Source organism: Pipistrellus kuhlii, unplaced genomic scaffold, assembly GCF_014108245.1.
Source record: "Pipistrellus kuhlii isolate mPipKuh1 unplaced genomic scaffold, mPipKuh1.p scaffold_m20_p_8, whole genome shotgun sequence".
NCBI classification, from domain to species: Eukaryota; Metazoa; Chordata; class Mammalia; order Chiroptera; family Vespertilionidae; genus Pipistrellus; species Pipistrellus kuhlii.
In genome coordinates, this window is record NW_023425584.1 from 53,643,902 (window position 1) to 53,664,007 (window position 20,106).

Genomic DNA, 20,106 nt, shown 5'->3' on the forward strand with positions numbered 1-20,106 from the left:
TAAAAGGATTTCAAAATATTGCAGCCCTAGCCAGTTTGGCTCGGCGGATAGAGCATCAGTCTGTGGACCAAAGGGTCCCAGGTTCAATTCCAGTCAAGGGCATGTACCTTGGTTCCAGGCTCTTCCTTGGCCTGTGCCCTGGCCAGGGCTTATGCAGGGGTCAACTAATTGATGTTTTTCTCACATCGATATTTCTGTCTTTCCTCTCTCTTCCATTCTCTCTAAAATATCAATGGGAAAATGTCCTCAGGTGAGGATTAAAAATAAAATAAAAAAGTATTGCATTTAGTTACCTAGCACAGAGTTTAGAGCACAAGACACATGCTCCGTGATGGTCGTGATGATGAGTCCAGTGATGAAGGCCTTGGGCAGAGACCATGGTGGCGTGCTTGTCTACTCTCTTGTAGAGACCACACGGTATTTAGTAATTCCTGAATAAATCTCCAAAATAATAAGAATGGAAGAAATAGCTAAGGTAGGTTAAGAAATAGGAGAGGTAGAACAAATTGCAACAACCGACAAAGCCAGCCTGTGGCCGCTGGCTTCGTGGAAATTTCCAACAAACAAGCTTCATCAGGGTGGTTTTTCCTGTGAGGCATTATAGGGTGGGCTGCACTGATCACCCTTCACCGGGCTAAGCCAAACCTTTGCTCTGCTTTAAAAACACCAATTCTTGGGGAATTTTGCATGCAGTTCAATGAATCATATAAAACTAAAGTATGTACTGCCCTAGAAACCCATGTTATGATTGAGTTGATTCATAAGCTGGCTCTCTAGTTGAAAAAATTTAAGGGTAAAGAATCAGACCCTACCTAAAATGAGGTTTACTAAGAACTGCAAAGCATGGATGTAGTGTATGACAAGGTAGGGTCTAAAGAGGCCAGGCACATTCTATCCTGACATTTCTGAGGCACAAACTCCAAATGCCATCTAGTCCCAACCACAGAAGACAACCCTTACGAGAACTGGGAAAAGAGACATTGAGTCATATGTTGGAACAAATAATGGTTTTTAAGCCTCCCACAACATCCAGTGATGGAAAGATTTCAGAAGTTGTGCAAATAAAGTAATATCAAAGTTCATACTTCCCAAGGTCTTTTTCATGGTGATAAAAATAAAATCTTGCTGCCATGCTTCCCTTCCTCTAAGTAATATGTACCTTCATTTATGTGAAGAATTGAAAGTCAACATGTGAATTGAAATAAGTTATTCTTTCCATAGCAATGTGTCTGATTTTCATTGACAATTGGAGATGGTGCAAAGTTCAAAACGTGTTCATTATTTCATTAAAATCAACTGCCCAGCCCCCTCCCTTTCTGGTTTTTGTTACCTAAAACAATTCGGCTTTGTTTTTCATAATCCAGATCTCTTTAACCCTGAGCCCTCATATCCTCCATGTTCTTGTCTGTTCTAATCTTTAGTTTCAAATCAAAGCAAAAGCCTTACTGCAGTTTTCATTTTATGCTAAGTTTAGATGAGGCAATCATGTGACATAACCTCCAAAAGGTCAGTACCATCTTGGACTGAATTAAGAGAAGTACTGTCTTCATAAAGTGAGAGATATTGGCCAGTGTTACTTTTGCAAAACAAAACAAACAAAATAACACCACACTTAAAAGCATTAAAGTATTATACCTCTTAAAAGATTTTAGGAATTCAACATAAAATGCCAATTTCTCCCATTCTGAGTTCAGAACCAGTTGAAAAATAAGACACAGAAAGCCAATAGAGGTTAAACTGTCAGCTTTATTTATTAACTAATTTGAAAAAATGACATTTGATCTATGGACCAAAGATTAATACTCTATGCTCACAAAGCCCTCCCTGCATTCCCGAACACACGCCCAGAGCCTACCTCAGCATCCAGGGGACTTCAGAGCTGTGTCTGCCTGAGGCAGGGAACACTGGAGAAGGTGAAGCTTACAGTCCTTTGATAGAGTTGTTTTCCCCCAATTCACTCATCTGTCATCACCTGACCTCTGTAAGGCGTGTCAGTGGTGGGGTTAGAGGCCAGGAGTCATATTCCAGTGGAGGTCCTTCAACTCAGAAACATTGACCAACAAGGGGAGTTTCCTTCCCAACAGTACTCAATTCTAGACCCTTCATTAGTTAACTCAGAGCAGGCTGAGAGCATGACCAGGGCAGTGGGGACCTTCAAGCCCTGTATAATCACGAATAGTTGCAAGGACAAGACTATATGGAAACCACTGAACAGATAGTTGACTTGCTTCTAGACATATATTCTACTTGCTTCCTCCACCATACCTGCTGCATCCTGTTCAGTTATGAGAGGCCATGTGACTAGTTCTGGCCAATGAAATGTGAGCAGAGCTGGTATGTGTCACCTGTGGGCTAAGGCAATGAAAACTCAGTTATTGGTTCTTCTGTCTCCCTTTCCCTCTTCTGCAATGACTGCAGAGGTCTCTACACAGTATAGAGAAAAGCCATATTTCTGTCTTCTGCCCGGTACAGTTACCTGAATAAGAAATATGCTTCTATTGTGCATAAGCTGCTATGTATTCAAGAGACTATTATTACAACAGTTAACACTAATTTAAAAAAAAAAATTCTGTAACTGCAATACTCATCAACTAAACCAACACACACAGACAAACATGCACACACACGACACCCCTACACTCAGTCACTCTGCATTGCTCACACCTACTCATATTTTAGGTCTGGGCCTATATGCATCAGAAGCCATCCTTGAGTCACCCCATCCAAGTCTGGTTAAGTTGTTCTCACACTATTCTTTCTTCTCATTTTACTCTTTACAATTCATTATTACATATTCATTTGTGTGTGTATTTAAAGTCTGTGGCCACAGTTGAACCATAAGATCCAAGGAATCAGAACCTTTTGTCCACTGCAATAACAGACATGGAGCTTGCACTATGCTTGGCAGATATCAGTCAGTGAATAAGTTTGAAAATGCAGAGGATGCTCAAATGAGTATGCCAAGGGAATACTTTCTTATCATGAGACCACAACTCTAGACCAAAATAATAAGAGCATTAAAATACAAACCATGGGGTGGTGTTGTTTTTTAACCTTTATTCATTGAGAATGCAATTCTGGGCTAATCTACAACCAAGAGAGAACCTAAACTTCAAAGGAATGTTAACAGGCAGTAGAGAATAGCAGTATAGCCCCTGTATGTACAAGCAAGAAGTCAGTTTCCATCCCCTTCAGAAAACCTCTTGCTAACCACTTACATTTTCTTCCCATCAAAAAATGCATTAACAAGATCATGCTTACATAGCTAGTCAGCACAAGAGACAAATGACAATAGTATACTGAACTATTCAGGTCTTTCGATATAGGCTCACAACTCCAAGCTATAGCTATTGACCTTTCAATGGCATTCATTATGTGACATTGTCACCAATTATATTAAAAGGAATTCATTAATTTTAAAAGCTAGAATAACTCAAAAAATTCTGCACTGTAAAGAACACATGGAATATTATTGTATTTAAGCCTAAAATAGCCAGACCTCTTAAATCTTTTCTACAATCCCTTGCATAATATGTGTAGGAAAATGAATGTTATGTAAGAAGAAATAGCGCGAGTTAGTGTATTTTTACCTAAGAGTTAATTATTTATTTTAAGTGATGTCTATTACTATTTAAATGGTTGAAAATAAGTCAATGTTAAAAATTAACTACACAAACTCTAAAAGGAAATGGCCACGTTACATCAGACTACATTGTAGAGAATAAAAGCAGCTAATTAGACCCTTTTTAAAAATTTAAAGTTTCTGACATCATTTTCCACCATTCCATCAATTCTTCCTTTTCCTCCTCTTTCCTTTCAGAAAATGACTCCAGTTCAAAATCAACCTAAAAAAGAAAATCAGGAATATATTGTTAGCAATGTGCATATATATTTTTAAAAGCTGAAATGAATTTTTTTCAAAAAATAGTAAATCACAGAGCTTTTAGGATAAGCTCCATTTAACCACTTGAATTAAATACTTTTTATACCCTAAAAAATCTCTCATGATGAAAGATACTTTGCAGGGAGTGGGAGGAATACAATCCAAAACCATTATGTTTGAACTGGGCTTTGATCTAGTAGCTTTGTAGGATTATTTAAAAGCAGGTTATTTCAAGGCAGATTGTGGAAAGGCAGTCTTTAATAAGGACTTTAGTAAAGCCGGGAAAAAGATGTCATTTATAATTAAATTTCTGCCTTTGACTATTCAGTGCGCTTCTCCTATCAACATTGAATGTTCTCCTCCTATGCAACTCAGTGTCCTGACATCCCAAACCACTAGGCTCTGCCTTCCAGAATCTCAAATCTGTCAAAGAAACTAACGAAGCACACTCACCCCCAAACCACCACAGAGGCCAAAGGCCGAGGATCTCAAATCTCCTTGGGAAGTAGGCGTCCTCCTCAAGTCCATGGAGAATTGAGAGAGACACAGAGCAAGGGAAGTGCATGTCATCCCTTCCTTTCCTCAGCCTGAGCCGTGGCCGAGGCCGGGCTTAGTGAGACGGTCACTGAGACAACGGTGACCGTTACTATGAAGATTGAATCAAAGCCACTTAACTATGCCTGGCCCACACGAGTGCTTAATAAATCCTAACTGTTAATGTGATTACTTACTCCAACAGCGGGACTGTAAGGAACCGCCACTTTCTTTGTTATCGCCAGGTAGCCTGGAGCCGAGGCTGTAAGTTTATAATTTCCGGGTACAAGCAGCCTCCAGTAATCGCCATCCTTTGCTGGAAAGGAAACAACATGTCAAATCACACAGCACATACGTGAAAGGCACAGTAAGACCAGCGAAGGAGTACCCAGCATGCCTCAGTGCAAGTCCTTTTATTCCCATTTGTAAAGCAGTTATTAATGGAACGCGATTAATTGTAACTGAAGAGTGTGAAACTCTCAGGAGGGTATCAGTTCCCCTATCAATTTTACAGATATGAATGTTAAATCGTCTGATAAATCTCCTACAATAATGACTCTCCATAATCACATCAGGACTAACACAGATTTAAAAAGACATACACAGCCGCCAAGTGGTGGGGTCAGAGCATCTTTTTTATTCTTGTCACGGATCCCCGGGGATGAAGACGGAATGGTGGGAGAGTCTAGATAGATGCTTCACAAAGTGTGGCCCAAAGACAGTCTCACCAGAATCCCTGAGGCATTTGGTAGACATTTCGATTTCTTAAGACATTTGGTTGGATTGCTGTCTAGGGACGGTATGTTCAGCAAGTTCTCCAGAGAATTCTTAAGCTGAGTTACTTGTACCCTGAGTTCCCGCCTGACCTGGACTAGCTTCCATGGCCCACCACTAGAATCACGCTCACCCTTAGGCCTTCAAGTCATTGCTTTTCCCGAGTGGCGATACACGCCTGGCAAAATGCCACCCCTGGGTAGCCTGACCTCTCTCCTCTACACCTGCCCTGTGGGGTGCAGTGTCACATAAAGGAGCTGGAGAAGACGCGTGCCCACACTGATCTGTCTCTGATTCATAAACAACCACCTTGAGCAGGCAATGGGCCTGTCCTGCCTCCCTGCGGTCTGTCAGTCTCCCATCCCCCTACGTCAGTGCAGATCGCTGGGGGACTTGTCGAGATGCAAATTCTAATTCACTAGCTCTGGGGTGAGGCCTCAGATGCTACACTTCTAACCAGCTCCAGGGAGACGCTGATCCAGCTGCCGGTGGGGGCCACACCGTGAGCAGCAGGGTCCCTGGAACAATGCACACTTCCTCCGGTTTCCTCACACGGCTCAGACAGCCTCATCAGCACTCTCAGCCCACGCATTACCTCTTATCTGACGGTGAAAACGAAAACAATCAGCAAAACACCAGTCCCCGTCACCATCCCTTCCCATCTACCTCCGGACCCCACATCTCCTTTCAGCTGGCGCTCACTGATCTCCTTCGCTTTGTAGCAATGTTCCTGAGAAGACTGGTCAGTACTCTCTACGCTCTCTCCTCTTAATCTTTCTCGGGCCTCCCGGAGCAGGCTGCCACCTCCTTCCCCACTGAAACAGATTTCATCAAGATCTTCCACTCAGGCCGAAACCGGTTTGGCTCAGTGGATAGAGCGTCAGCCTGTGGACTGAAAGGTCCCAGGTTTGATTCCGGTCAAGGGCACGTATGTTGGTTGCGGGCGCATCCCCAATAGGGGGTGTGCAAAAGGCAGCTGATCGATTATTCTTTCTCATCGATGTTCCTAACTCTCTATCCCTCTCTCTTCCTCTCTGTAAAAAAATCAATAAAATATATAAAATTTAAAAATTTAAAAAAATTAAAAAAAAAAAAGATCTTCCACTCAGGCTTACTCACAAGGCTCAGCTGCTTGACACTTCTCATCACTCCTTCTTTCCTGAAACACCCACAGGCTCCAGGACAGTGCACCCAGACCTCTCTCTACCCTGAACTTCACGGCTGGCTCCGCCTCATCGCCCTGCCCTCCAATAGCTGGGGTGTCCCAAAACCCGGCCTCAATTTTTACTCCTTTCTGCCCATGTTCATTCCCTAAATTAGATTTTACTAAAACTTCCACATCACAGAATACAGAGAAACTAAGGTCTGTGTGGCAAGCCAGGGGTAACAGATAGGAGAGGATTTCTATGGCCAGGAGGGATCGATGCCCGGGTGCCATCTTCAATAGCCGGCCCCCTGGGGCCAAGGAGCCAATATCCTAGTGCAGATTCTCATGTAAGTTTGGAAAGGTGTGCTGGCACTTAGTGTGTTGACAGATTATTGAATATTACATTAATAAATGAAGTTTTAGAGAATCAATAAGGATTCAAAAATACAAGTTATGAATGTGGAAAGAGGTAATGGTATAAAAGTGGTTTGGGAAATAAGCTTAAAAAAATGAATTATGCCGAAACCGGTTTGGCTCAGCGGTAGAGCGTCGGTCTGGGGACTGAAAGGTCCCAGGTTCGATTCCGGTCAAGGGCATGTACATTGGCTGCAGGTATATCCCCGGTAGGGGGTGTGCAAGAGGCAGCTGGTCGATGTTTCTCTCTCATCGACGTTTCTAGCTCTCTATCTCTCTCCCTTCCTCTCTGTGAAAAATCAATAAAAATACATTTAAAAAATGAATTATAAGGCCCGAAAATATGTAAAGAGTTTCTAGCTGAAAGGTATTAATTCAGTTGTTGGAAAGATCCCAGCATATGACAGTTAAACTAAAATGAGTGGATAAATGTAATTAACAGGAATAGGTAAGTTTTCCAGGAAAATATATCATTTCGTCTAAATTGGGAAAATTGAAATGTGGTTTAAACTGCGAAACAACCAACATTGACTTCAATCCTGTAACAACCTGTTTAACCTTGAATGGGTCTTGACTTACTATATGGATTAAATGAAGAAACATATGAGAAATCCTAGATGCACAATATACTGGACGTTATCTTCTTCCTATTCTTTTCATTCCCTCCTCAGGTCTACCAATGAACAATTCATTAGCACCATATATAGTTATATAGACATATAGGTATATAGATACATAGATATACAGATATATAGTGTCCAAAAAAAGTATATACACACACTTTGAATAATTATAAGGCAGTGTTTGTTGAAATGCATCTCATTTTCAAACTTGAGCTATCAGCTGTTAAATTGTGTATACATTTTTGGGACATATACATATAGGAAGGGAGAAAGAGAGAGAAACGTTGATTTGTTGTTCCACTTGCATTCATTGGTTGATTCTTACATGTGCCCTGACCAGGGACTGAACCTGCAACCTTGGTGTATATGGGATGGCTCTCTAATCAGCTGAGTTACCCCGCCAGGGCCAGCGCCTCTTCTTAAGAGAAATAAAGGCACTGGTATTTTAACACTAGCGGGTTCATTTTCCTTTGCCTCACGAACAACAAAGACTGTCCGGTAGATGGCACCATCTCACAGCTCTGCAGTGAGATACCTGAGGGAAGGGCGCCATCTGCTGCGCCCCAATTTTTAAACGCAGCAGCCGGCCTGGGTAACTGCCTGAGTGGCTCCCTTAAGGAAATTTAACTAGATTAAAGCTGAGAGAGAGAAGGTAAAGAGATACGAAGCATTTAATTATTTTGCTTAGAACAGCATACGAATTATAACTATGATAACTAATTGTGCTCCTGTATGTAATACGAGAGCCTTGGGTCATGGCAGAGAACACCCACCGGATGTCACATCGTGGTCTATCCCTTCCACTGAGATGGTTGCATTGGCAATTGGGTTACCTTGAAGGTCTCGGACAAATCCTTTAACTCCCCGGTGTACCTGTGAGAACACCCAAAAAATTCAGATTAGAAAATGACCTAAAAGTCCATCTCATATCAAGCACCTCCTTCTTTTCTAACAAAATACTGTAGGTCCCCAAAACATGCTCAAAAGGCCACTGAATGATTTGTGCACCCTTTAATCTGCTTTTTCTCAAGTGGGCAAGTTAGAAGTAATGCCCTCAAAATTGACATCTTGTTCTGAGTCAAGGAAAGATTTTGCAGTACCCTCTGAACTACCAAAACAAAAACAAAACACACACACACACACAAATGATATCTTTAAAATAGTCCTGGTCTTAGCATATTTCATTACTTTCTCTCTGTTTTAAATGGAGTTACCTGTGATTACCTCATATGGCCACTATCAGTTAACAAGACTATTAACAACATTAACTCCTCTTCATTCTAGAAAAAAAAAAAAGATATATACTGCGACTACTTTGGCATTAACCCCATGAACAGTATCGCTTTTGGTTGAAAGTAAGTGGCATGAAAGATCAATGAACTTCATAACTGAAAACTGTGCTTAGAAATAAAATGGAAGAGCTGCTATTGAGAATAATGCCCTTGAATTAACGTGCAGTCATCAACAAGCTATTGCGATGCAAACTACAAAAACAGCTTTTTTCTTTATTTTTATTTTTAAATGAGAATTCAACTAAGTATGTGTTAGAAGTCACAATCACTTCCGGTTTTTTGAGAAAGCACTGCTTCTGGAACTTCAAATGTCAATTCAGCTTCATTACTTAACATCGTATGTTCCGACTTCCCAGTGCTCAGCTACTTCTCAATCTGGGCCCAGAAAAGGATTTTCCCTTTGTGACGGATGACATTGGAATATTTCCCTACAGAAAGTAGAATGAGCCCCGCGTATCCCTTTATGAGCAGAGAATACTTTTGTCAGCGGTACAATGTTCTATGGAAGGTTATCAGCAAATGTTTTGCATGTTCTATTCAAAAAACAGAAAACCTCTGGAGTCACCATGGTGTGAAGAGGCCCAGATTAAGTCCTAAGAAGGGAGACCATGTGGAGAGGCCCGAGTTGACAGGAAGATGGAGAGGTACATAGGAAGCCCCGGCTGCTTCAGCATCCCCACTGCCCCAGCTCCAGGCACCACCGGACTCCGACCACGTGAGAGACTGAGTCAGAACTGCCCAGACATACAACTCCCACATTACCAGCCCCTCAAAAACCCTGAGTGACAATAAAGTGACTGGTACTGTGTTAAGCCACAATCTCTGGGGGTGATTTGTTAGGTAGCAATAGATCTTAGGAACCCCCTATCTATAGGAGAAAAGTGCATTCAGTTAAATTGAATAAGTTTATACAATTATTATATGTAATAATTAAAAATGTATTGTAATTGAAAGTTTATAGTTCGGTATATGTACTGGTTTCACAAATAGAAATATTCTTGCTATGATCTCAAAATAAGCAAACAAAAAAACAAAAACCTCTAATATTCTATAAAAGCAACACATAATTGTCTTCTCTCAAAGCAATTTAGAAATGGTCAAAAGTTTTACGTGTTGTTGGTAATAACAAATGCTAATTTTATTGGCAATCGGTATAGTGATAGAGTAAATACATTTTTATAATTATTTTTATTTTCTTTACTTTTAGTTTTTTTTATTGATTTCATAGAGGAGGAGAGAGAGAAACTTCAACGATGAGAAAGAATCATTGTTTGGCTGCCTCCTGAATGCCCCCCACTGGGGATCAAGCCCGCAACCTAAGCATGTGCCCAGACCAGGAATCAAACCATGACCTCCTGGTTCACAGGTTGATGCACAACCACTGAGCAACACCAGCCAGGCGAGGGTAAATCCATAAAACAAACAAATAAAAAAACATTTTTAGTATCTAGTGAATTAATTACTTTTTCCCAAAACTGAGCTATGAATTAGCCAAACAAAATTAACAGATTGAAATTTAGTCATTGGAAACATAAAAAGTTGGCTTCTGAGTGACATTCCCGTAATGAAAGAGTCACTAGGGACCAGAAAAAAACTGTGGAGATGAACTGAAGTGCTATCATCCTAATATCAATGCTATAAACCTTAGAGAAATGAAAAGCTTAAATGTCATCATTGGAAGATAAGTCAATCATTTCTAAAACATATAATTCACCTGGATTAGGCCCAAATATACACAGTTCATAATTGTGACTTGACTTTTTTTCCAGCTTCTTCAACCCAAGACATATTACAATATGCGGTTTAACAAATAAACAAGTCAATGTCTCTATATGCCAATTCTGAGGCACAACTTTGCTGTTTGAAAAAACTCACTGTAGGTCTCTCTCATCATTGATGTTTCTATCTCTCCCTCTCCCTCCCTCTTTGAAATCAATAAAATTTAAAAAACTCACTGTAGTAATTAAATGTCAATGACAGTGCTAGGGACTGTCACACTCCACATGAATGCAAACAGGAAAAGCCTGACACTTCATGGCCTCTGCATAAGAAGTCACAGACGTGAACATTGACCTCATGACTGCAGAAACTATTTAGTACACTTGTTCCTTCTATGATGCACTCTCAGATTCCAGGACATTTCAGTCAACCAAGGCTGAAAACAACAACAACAACAACAACAAAACATTCCCCATAGTTGCTGGGACTGTTGGCATCAATAGTCATTAAACCCTGTGTACTTAAATGCAAAAGGGATGGAATTTCCTTGTTGAAATGGAAATTTGGGGGGGTCCTGCCCTGCAGGGAGTATGCTTTGGTGGTGGGACAGGAGATTCATTTTTAATAAGAACCTAAATGATTCTGAAGCACCTGCCCATTAGAAATTCCTTGGGAATTTTGAGAACTAAACTGTTCCAAAGTTAGTGAGTTCAGTTAGCAAACTACCCCAAGCATGTCAAACTCACGGCTGGCAGACCCAATGCCTTAAATGAGGCATGTGGCTGTCAGTTTGACATGCTTGATCTATCCTAATTAACTGTACAAGTCCAGTTTCTGCAAACATCCCTTTATAACTCTGCAAAAAAAATTCTTCTCAATCAACTATGGAATTAGATATCCTAATCACCTATTTTCCAGGAGTTGTAAACTATTAATAGTCCTCACTTAGATTTTAGGCCCAAGTGTTCAAAGTATTAATCACCACCATGTTGTCTCATTGTCAGGAAAACTATTTCAATACAAAATTTCTATCAGTCTTCACTGATCGTTCACCAGACTCTGAGTCCCTAACTGGAGTGTTCTAACTGGAGTGTTCTATGAGCTCACTGTAAATACCATTCCCACTGCCTCCACACAGCTCACACCCTAACACTGATGCCACTGATCATGTGAATCCAGGGACAGGCCAAATGCTCATTCCAAGTGGCATACAACAGGACTGCATTCCTGGTCCCTCTTCTTTCCAGGTTGTTTCTATATACGTTGCTAGAGCTTTTAGATGAACTGATGCATGCCCACCTGCAACAACAAATATGACAAAATGTTTCCTCTTTCCTAATGGCGCATATGTGTGTTTTATTTTGTATCATATTGCATTTTTTTCTCAAGAACTAAGAAAGGACTTAACCAGCAGTTGAACCCATTCTTTAATTATTGATCAGAGAAATAATCATGTTGGCATTAACTACAGTAAATCTTACAGTCTCCCTCCGAGAAGCCTTTTCTGTGCCTGGAACTGAATTAGGGACCTTCCTCTATACTGCCATTGTTCTTTGCAGCTCACCTTTATTTTTGCGTTTATCATCCTTGCTTGTAATTAGGTAATCATGTTTCTGAACCCCATTAACAGAAAAGCCTTCTTCAGGGTAGTCACTAGCCCCAGTCCCTCACAGAAAGCCAACGATAAAGAAATAGCTCAATAAAGTTTTGTTGAAAAAATATGTATATGAAATGAAAAGCATTGTATTAAAGAGGCATTCTTTGATACCTAAGTGGAAAGTACACCAAATAGCCTCGTCTTATTTCCTCTACCCCAAAATACATTTTTCAGTTAAAATGTATTTGCTCTCAGAAGATCCATTCAAATACAACTATCCACAAAGGAGACATTCTACAAAGGTCCCCACCAAGGTTGTTCTGGGGTCAATGTGGCTAATTGTCCTGTTTTGCTGTTGAAAATACCTTTTTATGTTAGCATGCAGCAGGATTCCACTGACCGAAAAAACCCTGTTCAGGGTGTTTTTGAACATCATTGTCTGGCAGCAGTGGCTCTATTCCATGGTAGTCCCTCTTGCTAAGGCCTCTTGTACAGATCTTTGATGTATTGAAAATAATTTTTAAGCTGAGTTTACATTTTTTAAATACACTGGGTTTAATATATATATATATATATATATATATATATATATATATATATGCAAATAGCTACATGTTTATTTAAATATCAGTTATTTATGTCAAATTACTTTAAAATTAATCTGGACTATCTGTTGGCACCTGAAACTAACATCACTCCACTTGACTTTGGATCTAAATGTCAAAGCAAGGAAGAATCTTAGGTCTTCTTCACCGTCACTGCCCCTGGTGCCAATGTCTACATCGCATGGAGTTGTGTGGTTGGCAGGGGACTGGCCTGGGTAGGTACAGGGTTTTATTCTGGCACATGCCCCAAAATTCTGTACAGATCCCATTGGAATGGCGACATAAGTGACTCTGGTGAAGATCATGTCGAGAGGCAATATGGCACAGTAATTCTGGAACTAGAGAGCCCAGGTTCTGACTGAGTGATTTCAGGCAAGCTGTGTGATTTCTCTGTGCCCTGATTCCTCATTTTTAATTCAGGGATGATGATAATGATGGAAAAGAAAGAAATGATGATGATATAAGTTCCCCCATAGAGTTGTTATGAGAATGAAATAAATTGCTACAAATAAAGCATTTAGAAGAATGCCTGGGAAATAATAAATACCCAATGTAATCAATGTAAGGGATAATTATTATTATTACCTCACCTTTAATGAGCTGAGTTTGCTGTGAGACATGGGAGGTAATATGGGACACAAAATTTAAGGATGCACTCACCCCTACAATCTGATGTCATTCCTGCATGATCTTGAGAGTGAATGCCTCCTTAAATCTTAGCTGCCTCGCTTACCTCATTCTGGTCTTGGTCCTGCCTGACAGGCCAAAGGTGATTGGGGTGGAGGGTGGTCCTAAGATTGCCCCTGCTTAGAGCAATATCAATGAAAACAGAGTTTTACCTCACTGCTCCACACCCTCTAGTTCAGTGGTCGGCAAACTGTGGCTCCGTGAGCCACATGCGGCTCTTTGGCCCCTTGAGTTTTTAGCAAAGGCCAGCTTAGGAGTACCCTAACTAAGTTAATAACAATGTACCTACCTGTATAGTTTAAGTTTAAAAAATTTGGCTCTCCAAAGAAATTGCAATCGTTGTATTGTTGATATTTGGCTCTGTTGGCTAATGAGTTTGCCGACCACTGCGCTAGTTTAATCAGTTATCAGTGAACATTCATGGACCACAGACCCTATAACAAATGAAAGCCTATTCGAACCACTACTGAGACATTTTCCAAATGCAGTGTCCTCGCTCTGGGTTGGAAGGATTCCCCTAGATTGGGCTCCTCTTAGGAGACTACTGTACACCAGGTTTAAAGTCTCTTCCATTTTCCATTTTCCACTGGCGACTGTGTTTACCTGCTCAAGGTAGCTAATAAGGGAGTTTTTGTTATCCTCCCAGTAGGTCTTCAAAGTCTCTTCAGGTGGAAACTTTTCACAGCTAAGCTCCATGGTGGTCTCGAAGCAGTTGCTGCTCAGGTAATTGAAGTCTTGCATTCCTGCCAAAACATCAAATGGAAAGTCTTGACACGCAGGTGGTGACTAAAACTCTACACAGGCTGTTCTGTTGAACTGAGAGCCAAGTAAAAGCTACACCAAGCAGCGCCCTTTGGGGAGCATTTGGGAAACCACAAGGAAAACCACTTAGCATAAAGGCCAGAACAACATACTTGGGACATTGTGACCACCTTTGAAGCACTTGGACCAGCTTCTTAAGGAATCGGTTAGCTTAACGCCTGGCTGCTGTAACTCCACGTTCCATGTTGCTGGAGTCGGCGTCAAACACCACCACAGGGGAGTGACAGCGTCAAATGGCAAAATAGACATTTTCTACGGCCTTTTCCCCCAAAATACACCCATTTTGACAACCACACATGAATAGAGTGCCCTTGTGGAAGTCTAAGAGTCACTGAAAAAGTCCCACCATGCCATTGGAGCAAACCTAAAATCCAAGAGTGGATGCACTGACAAAGGTCAAAGGAACGGTTTCGCTTTCCCTGCATCACCTCTTCTCCAATGTGGCACAGCTCAGTGCCAAAGTAACACAGAAACGTTCCAAACTGTACCACACACTAATGGAATCCTCTAACTGTAACACCGTGCTGTGTTAATCACTTAACTCTAGTTTAAAGGTTAAAGGACAAAAATATTAAAGTACCTATAGCTACAATGAGATGGCATAGGTAAGTCCTTACCTGTAAATAACTATCTTAAGTGTAAATAGATTGAATTCTCCAGTCAAAGGCCTCGAGTGGCCAAATGGGAGCCGGGGCTTCAGAAAAGCAAGAATGGCCTCTGCCAGCACTTCTATCCAGCAGGAAGCTGCCTCCACCCCAGCTTTTGCCCTGATGCCAGACAATTAACTTCCTCCCGTGTGTCCCTGGTTCCTTTCAAACAGCTGAACCAGCGCTGGAGCTCAGAGGGAGGGAGTCCCATGAATCCCACGTGCAGGTCTTTGAGAGGAACACCTGGAACTCCAGCAGCCCTCTTCCTACTCAGCCACACCCCCACTGGTTTTCACAGCCAGAAGTTCTAAGGACTTCTCCTCCTGGCTCTGGAACTCTGGGCTAGGAGGCCTCGTGTGGGGTGGGACCCCTCGCTCCTCCGCAGCTGAGATATCCCTCCCAATTTTTATCCGCCACACATGGGTGACGGATCAGCCCCATTCTATGTCTCTCTCCCTTCTGCCAGTCTCAATGTGGCTTTTTAAAAACTGATTTAAGAGAGAGAGAGAGAGATCGATTTGTTGTTCCACTTATTTATGCATTCATGGTTGATTCTTATATGTGCCCTGATCAGGTACAAAACCTGAAACCTTGGTGTGTTGGATTGACCCCCTAACCCAGTGGTCAGCAAATTAAAGCTCGTGAGCCACATGCGCTCTTTGGCTCTTTGAGTGTGGCTCTTCCACAAAATATTCCGTGTGGCTTGCACGTAGATTTCAAGTTGTTCTGAATGATGGTGTTCAGTAGGTTAGGTGTAATTTTGATGCTTCTCCCCGCCCGCCTTTTTTTTTTTGTAACCAGTAATACTCCACTTCAACAATGGAAAGATGATAGGTAGATAGATAGATAGATAGATAACCTAGACAGAAAAACAATAAGCAAACACTGGCTTCCAACTATACTTGAGATCACATGGGCCCAACAGATACATACAGAACACACCATCCAATAGCAGGTGGCAGAATACACAGTCTTCTCAAACACACATGGAACAGTCTCCAGAACAGATCATATGTTGAGTCACAAAGCAAGTCTTAGGAAACCAAGGAGACTGAAATCATAGCAAATATCGTTTATGAATACGATGGTATGAAATTAGAAATCATGACAGGAGGAAAACTGGAAAATTAACAAATATGTAGAAAAGTAAACATACTCCTAAACCACCAATGGGTCAAAGAGGAAATCAAAAGAAAAACCAAACATCTTGAACAAAATGAAAGGAGTTTTTGGGGGTGAAAAAGGCAGGTTTGGGGAGTTTTAGGAGGCCCATAGGGGAGAACCTCAGGGCTGCAAAGCTAGGAGCTGCCGTAAGGTATACATTCACAGAATAAGGGAACTTCCAAAAGGTATACATTTACAGAATAAAGGAGAGGAAGCCACCAATTCACAGAATTAAAAAGGCCGCAAGGATTAGGAAAATAAAAGGGAGAAAAAGAGGTGAAACCCATGTGGGGTTTGAGCTCTGAAGCTGCTTAGTGATCACTCAGAGGGGATACCAAGACACAAAGAACTGCAGCCGTTATACACCTTAAGAAAGAGGGACTTGGTGGGTTTCTCCCCCTCCCCATATGGGAGTCTGTGCTTTTTCTCAATAAATTTCCACCTTTTCCTATTCCACCTTTGGCCGTGGCTTCATTCTTACAATCCACCTGGACAAGGAGCCGGGAAATCACCTTTGCATCCTGCCCAGAGGGAAAACCACGTGTTCCAGTTTAACTTCTGCATTTCAAAATGAAAATAGAAACACAACATACCAAACGTTATGGGATGAAGCAAAAACAGTCCTAAGAGAGAAGTTTGTTGTGAAAAATGTCTACATTAAGAAAAAAAATTGCATAAGCAATGACTCATAGACACAGAGCCACCAAATGCAGGTCCCCTGGCTTCAAGGCCTGTGACTTATGCTTATGGCCTTCCTCCCTATGGCTCAGGCCAAGGTGAGACTGTATCTGAGACTACATCCTTGTTCAGCTCTATCTCCTTCCTTACCCTGCTTCCCTCGTCTCCATAAGGGTTTTTTCCCTAAAAAGCAGCCAAATCCCTGAGTATCCAAATCCCTGCCTCAGGTTTTGCTTCTAGAAAACCTGGCCTGAGACACTGATTTTATTCATTGCATAGATTGCTAAAGAAAGTCACATCTCTCTTTGACTCTTTGATTAATGTGGAACATAATTATAATTCTTATTATTAATATTACTAGAGACCCGTGCATGGGATTTGTGCACTGGTTGGGGAGGGTGGCCTGCAGGGATCAGCCTTTGTAGGAGGCACCACTCATCCTGGTGAGCGGCTCAGCCGTGGACCTGCCCTTGGAGTGGCTGCTCCCTGGTTCAGCATCTTCCGTGGAGCTGGAGCACTCGCCTTTCCAGGGGACTTGGTTGGGACCAGGCCCAGGGACAACAGCACTGAGAGATGGCAGAGTAGGTCTCAGATCCACAGCAGCCATGAACCCACCTGCCAGCCTCTGGGGTCAGCTCTACGAGCCTGGGGCGGCCCTGAATGGCCTGTGAGCATCTGGAGGAGGAGGAGCCTGGGGCAAGGAGGCGAGGATTGCAGCCTGAGCTCCTGCCCATCAGCCCCGGGTTCACCACAGAAGCAGCCACTCATCCCGGTCAGCTGAGCTGCGCCCCCACTGTGGTACACACTGACTACCAGGGGGCAGCTCCTGTGTTGATCATCTGCCCCCTGGTGGTCAGTGGAAGTCATAGTGATTGGTCAACCAATTGTTCTGGTCATTCCACTGTTGGATCTTTTATTATATAGGATTGTTACTTTGCTGATCTAGATTATTTGGCATTTTGTAGACAGTGCACTATTTGTCTAAAAAGGTAATTCCAAAGGAATTCCTCAAGTTTTTATAAAAACAAAATATAAAATAACCTCCCATTTGATATGTTTGACAGTCTAAATCCTAAAATCTGACATAGACCTTATTTCCCAAGCCCTACAGGAGGGGAAATGTGCTAAATCTGATCTGACCTGGTGTAAACTATTAATTGCAACAGGGTAAACATATTGGAGAGAAAGAAACCAGGAGGAATATTTTTCTCAGGGCACAATTCAATAAACAAAAAAGCAAACTAAAATCCTTCAATTAGGTAGTGCTGATACTATGCTAGTTAGTTATCTTATTCATCTCCAGGTGGCCTGTAGAATATTTTTCTTAGGCAAAGAGAGGGAAAAACATACCAATGTCTTTACATTTCACTCATCCTCAGTAGAGGCAAGTATTACACAACTGCGATTGGGCTGAGCAGCCAGAAAAAGGAGATCTCTGCAAAGTCCAAGTTAGGGCAAAGGAAGCAACAAGAGCTGCTATGGTTTTCTAGGAGGTGGGTCCTCCAGTAACTGTGCCATATATGGGCTTTTCCCCTTGTCAGGCCAAATGAAAGAGGAAGAGCTTCCTGATCCAATAATGGTTGTAACAGTAGTGAACATACAATAAATATCCCACATCAAGTAGTCTTCATTATCCCATCATTCAAATAAAATTTTTAAAAAAAGTGAGTGGACTAACATATACTAAAGGTCAAAGCCTGCCCTCTACAATATACATTTGCCAATAATCCAAGCATGACTAACACATAATCAGGATGCTGTCTTATTCATTAAGCTCAGAATTTCAAATGTAGGGTAATTAACAGTATACCATTTAGATTGTCCCAATGGACATCTTTAGTTCAGGCCCCATCTCTCTTCAATTATAATAGCATACTGATTTTCAAAACACAGCTACACACAGCAATTATTCATGCCGAGAACTCATTTTAATGGGTGAATTATAGATTCCGTCTATTTCTTAGTGACTGAGAAGGGTTGGGGATTCTCTCAGTCCAAACAGTAGTTGTACATAAGCCCCTATCACACAGGCCAAGAGGGAATGGGCCTCACCGCCGGGTATGCTGTACCACGCTGCACCGTTGGTCGTCCCGTCTACAAAGCTGCTGTCATCGTCGTTCTTGCGACACGGTGGCCGATTGGGGTCCGACATGGATGGGTTAAAAGAGGAGTATGCCCTAGCCAAGCTTCGGAAAATGGCATCATCTGGGCAAGAACTATATTCCTGAGCACTCCCTAGAAAATAAATACACACGATGGAAGAAACGCACCCAGACCAAGGAGCACTGCATGTTTTCCAAAGTGTGAGTCAGTGTCAACCTCTTGCCTGGTGTATTTTTTTCAGCCACATCTCTCTGGGAAAGGCATGAAAGCTTAAGTATCAGCAATGACACTGAGCCTTTGGGTTATCTGACTTCCACTGCTAATACCACAAGGTAAAAAAAAAAATCTGATGGCATGCCCATGGTGCGTAGGAGTTCAAAGCTTCACAAGAAAAGGTGATAAGCTTACAGTAAACTGGGCCTGGCCAAACAGTCAAGGAGATTTTTCCATTGTTAAATTTTTAATTTGGAAAATGTACTTGTGAAGTTGGCAGTTATAAAACCATCACCAGCATGTAAAGTACAGCATAGGGAACACAGTCAACAATATTGTAATAACGACGCATGGTGTCAGGTGAGCTTGTAAGTTACATAATGTCTAATCAATGGCTTGTATACCTGAAACTAATATATTATATATCAACTGTAATGGAAAATGTTTTTCTTTTTTTTTAAATGTACTTGTACTATAAACCACACTCATAGCCACTATAAATCACCCTCATACGTTTCAGTATCTGAGTTTACAGTTTTTTAAAATTCTTCCATGTGTATTATAAAAATAGTATTTTAATACACTGTATTGTGATCCATGTATCATAAAATATACCAAGCTTTTACATTTCCTAGCGAATGGCATAATACAAAAATCTCTACATTTTATCGATGTTGTACCAAAGACTTTCTTCAAAACTCAATTTCCAATCTCTAACATGACCATCCTGTGTTCACAAAGAGCTAACTCTTCAAAGGGTCATAAGAATCAACCCAAAGCAAGAAATTTCCCGGAGTAAGAAAAATTAAGGTGAAAATATCTATCTGGCTAGAGCTTGCTATGCCTGAAACTTAACGAAAACATGTCAGAGAGACATGAAAGCACCATGTCCCTCCCTGACAGGACCACCAACAGTTCCAAATGCAAAAGCATGAGAGATCGGTGAGACATGTGGAGTTCCATATGGGTCCTGGTCAGCACCAAAAGTCTGCCTCCAATGGTAAGCCATCGTGTACACAGAGCTATAGAACATCCGTAATTTCTCCATGGTACTAGTGTCCAAAAGTGACCCAGGTTCATGATTCCTGCTCCTCTCCTTTCTCTCACCTGAGTATTCTGTCAAGATTACATTTCTCTTCACCTAAACTTTTTTTAAGTTACATCCTTTCCTGTCAAATATATATGGTCAATGCCACGTGAAATA

The 20,106-nt window shown here is 41.5% G+C and overlaps 1 protein-coding gene across 2 annotated transcripts in view; it reads right to left on the reverse strand.

The window, feature by feature from the left end:
• Positions 1-3,037: 3,037 nt before the first annotated feature.
• The window catches only part of CPE (carboxypeptidase E), an 81,291-nt gene continuing 64,222 nt past the window's right edge, over positions 3,038-20,106 (reverse strand). For both annotated transcript variants that reach the window (XM_045576424.1, XM_036424071.2), the window contains exons 6-10: positions 18,639-18,821; positions 13,879-14,018; positions 8,149-8,248; positions 4,615-4,733; positions 3,038-3,845 (exon numbers count right to left, since the gene is read on the reverse strand). In XM_045576424.1, coding sequence (XP_045432380.1) covers positions 3,747-3,845; positions 4,615-4,733; positions 8,149-8,248; positions 13,879-14,018; positions 18,639-18,821 — 641 coding nt within the window. In that variant the 3' untranslated portion in view covers positions 3,038-3,746. The remainder of the gene's footprint in view (positions 3,846-4,614; positions 4,734-8,148; positions 8,249-13,878; positions 14,019-18,638; positions 18,822-20,106) is intronic.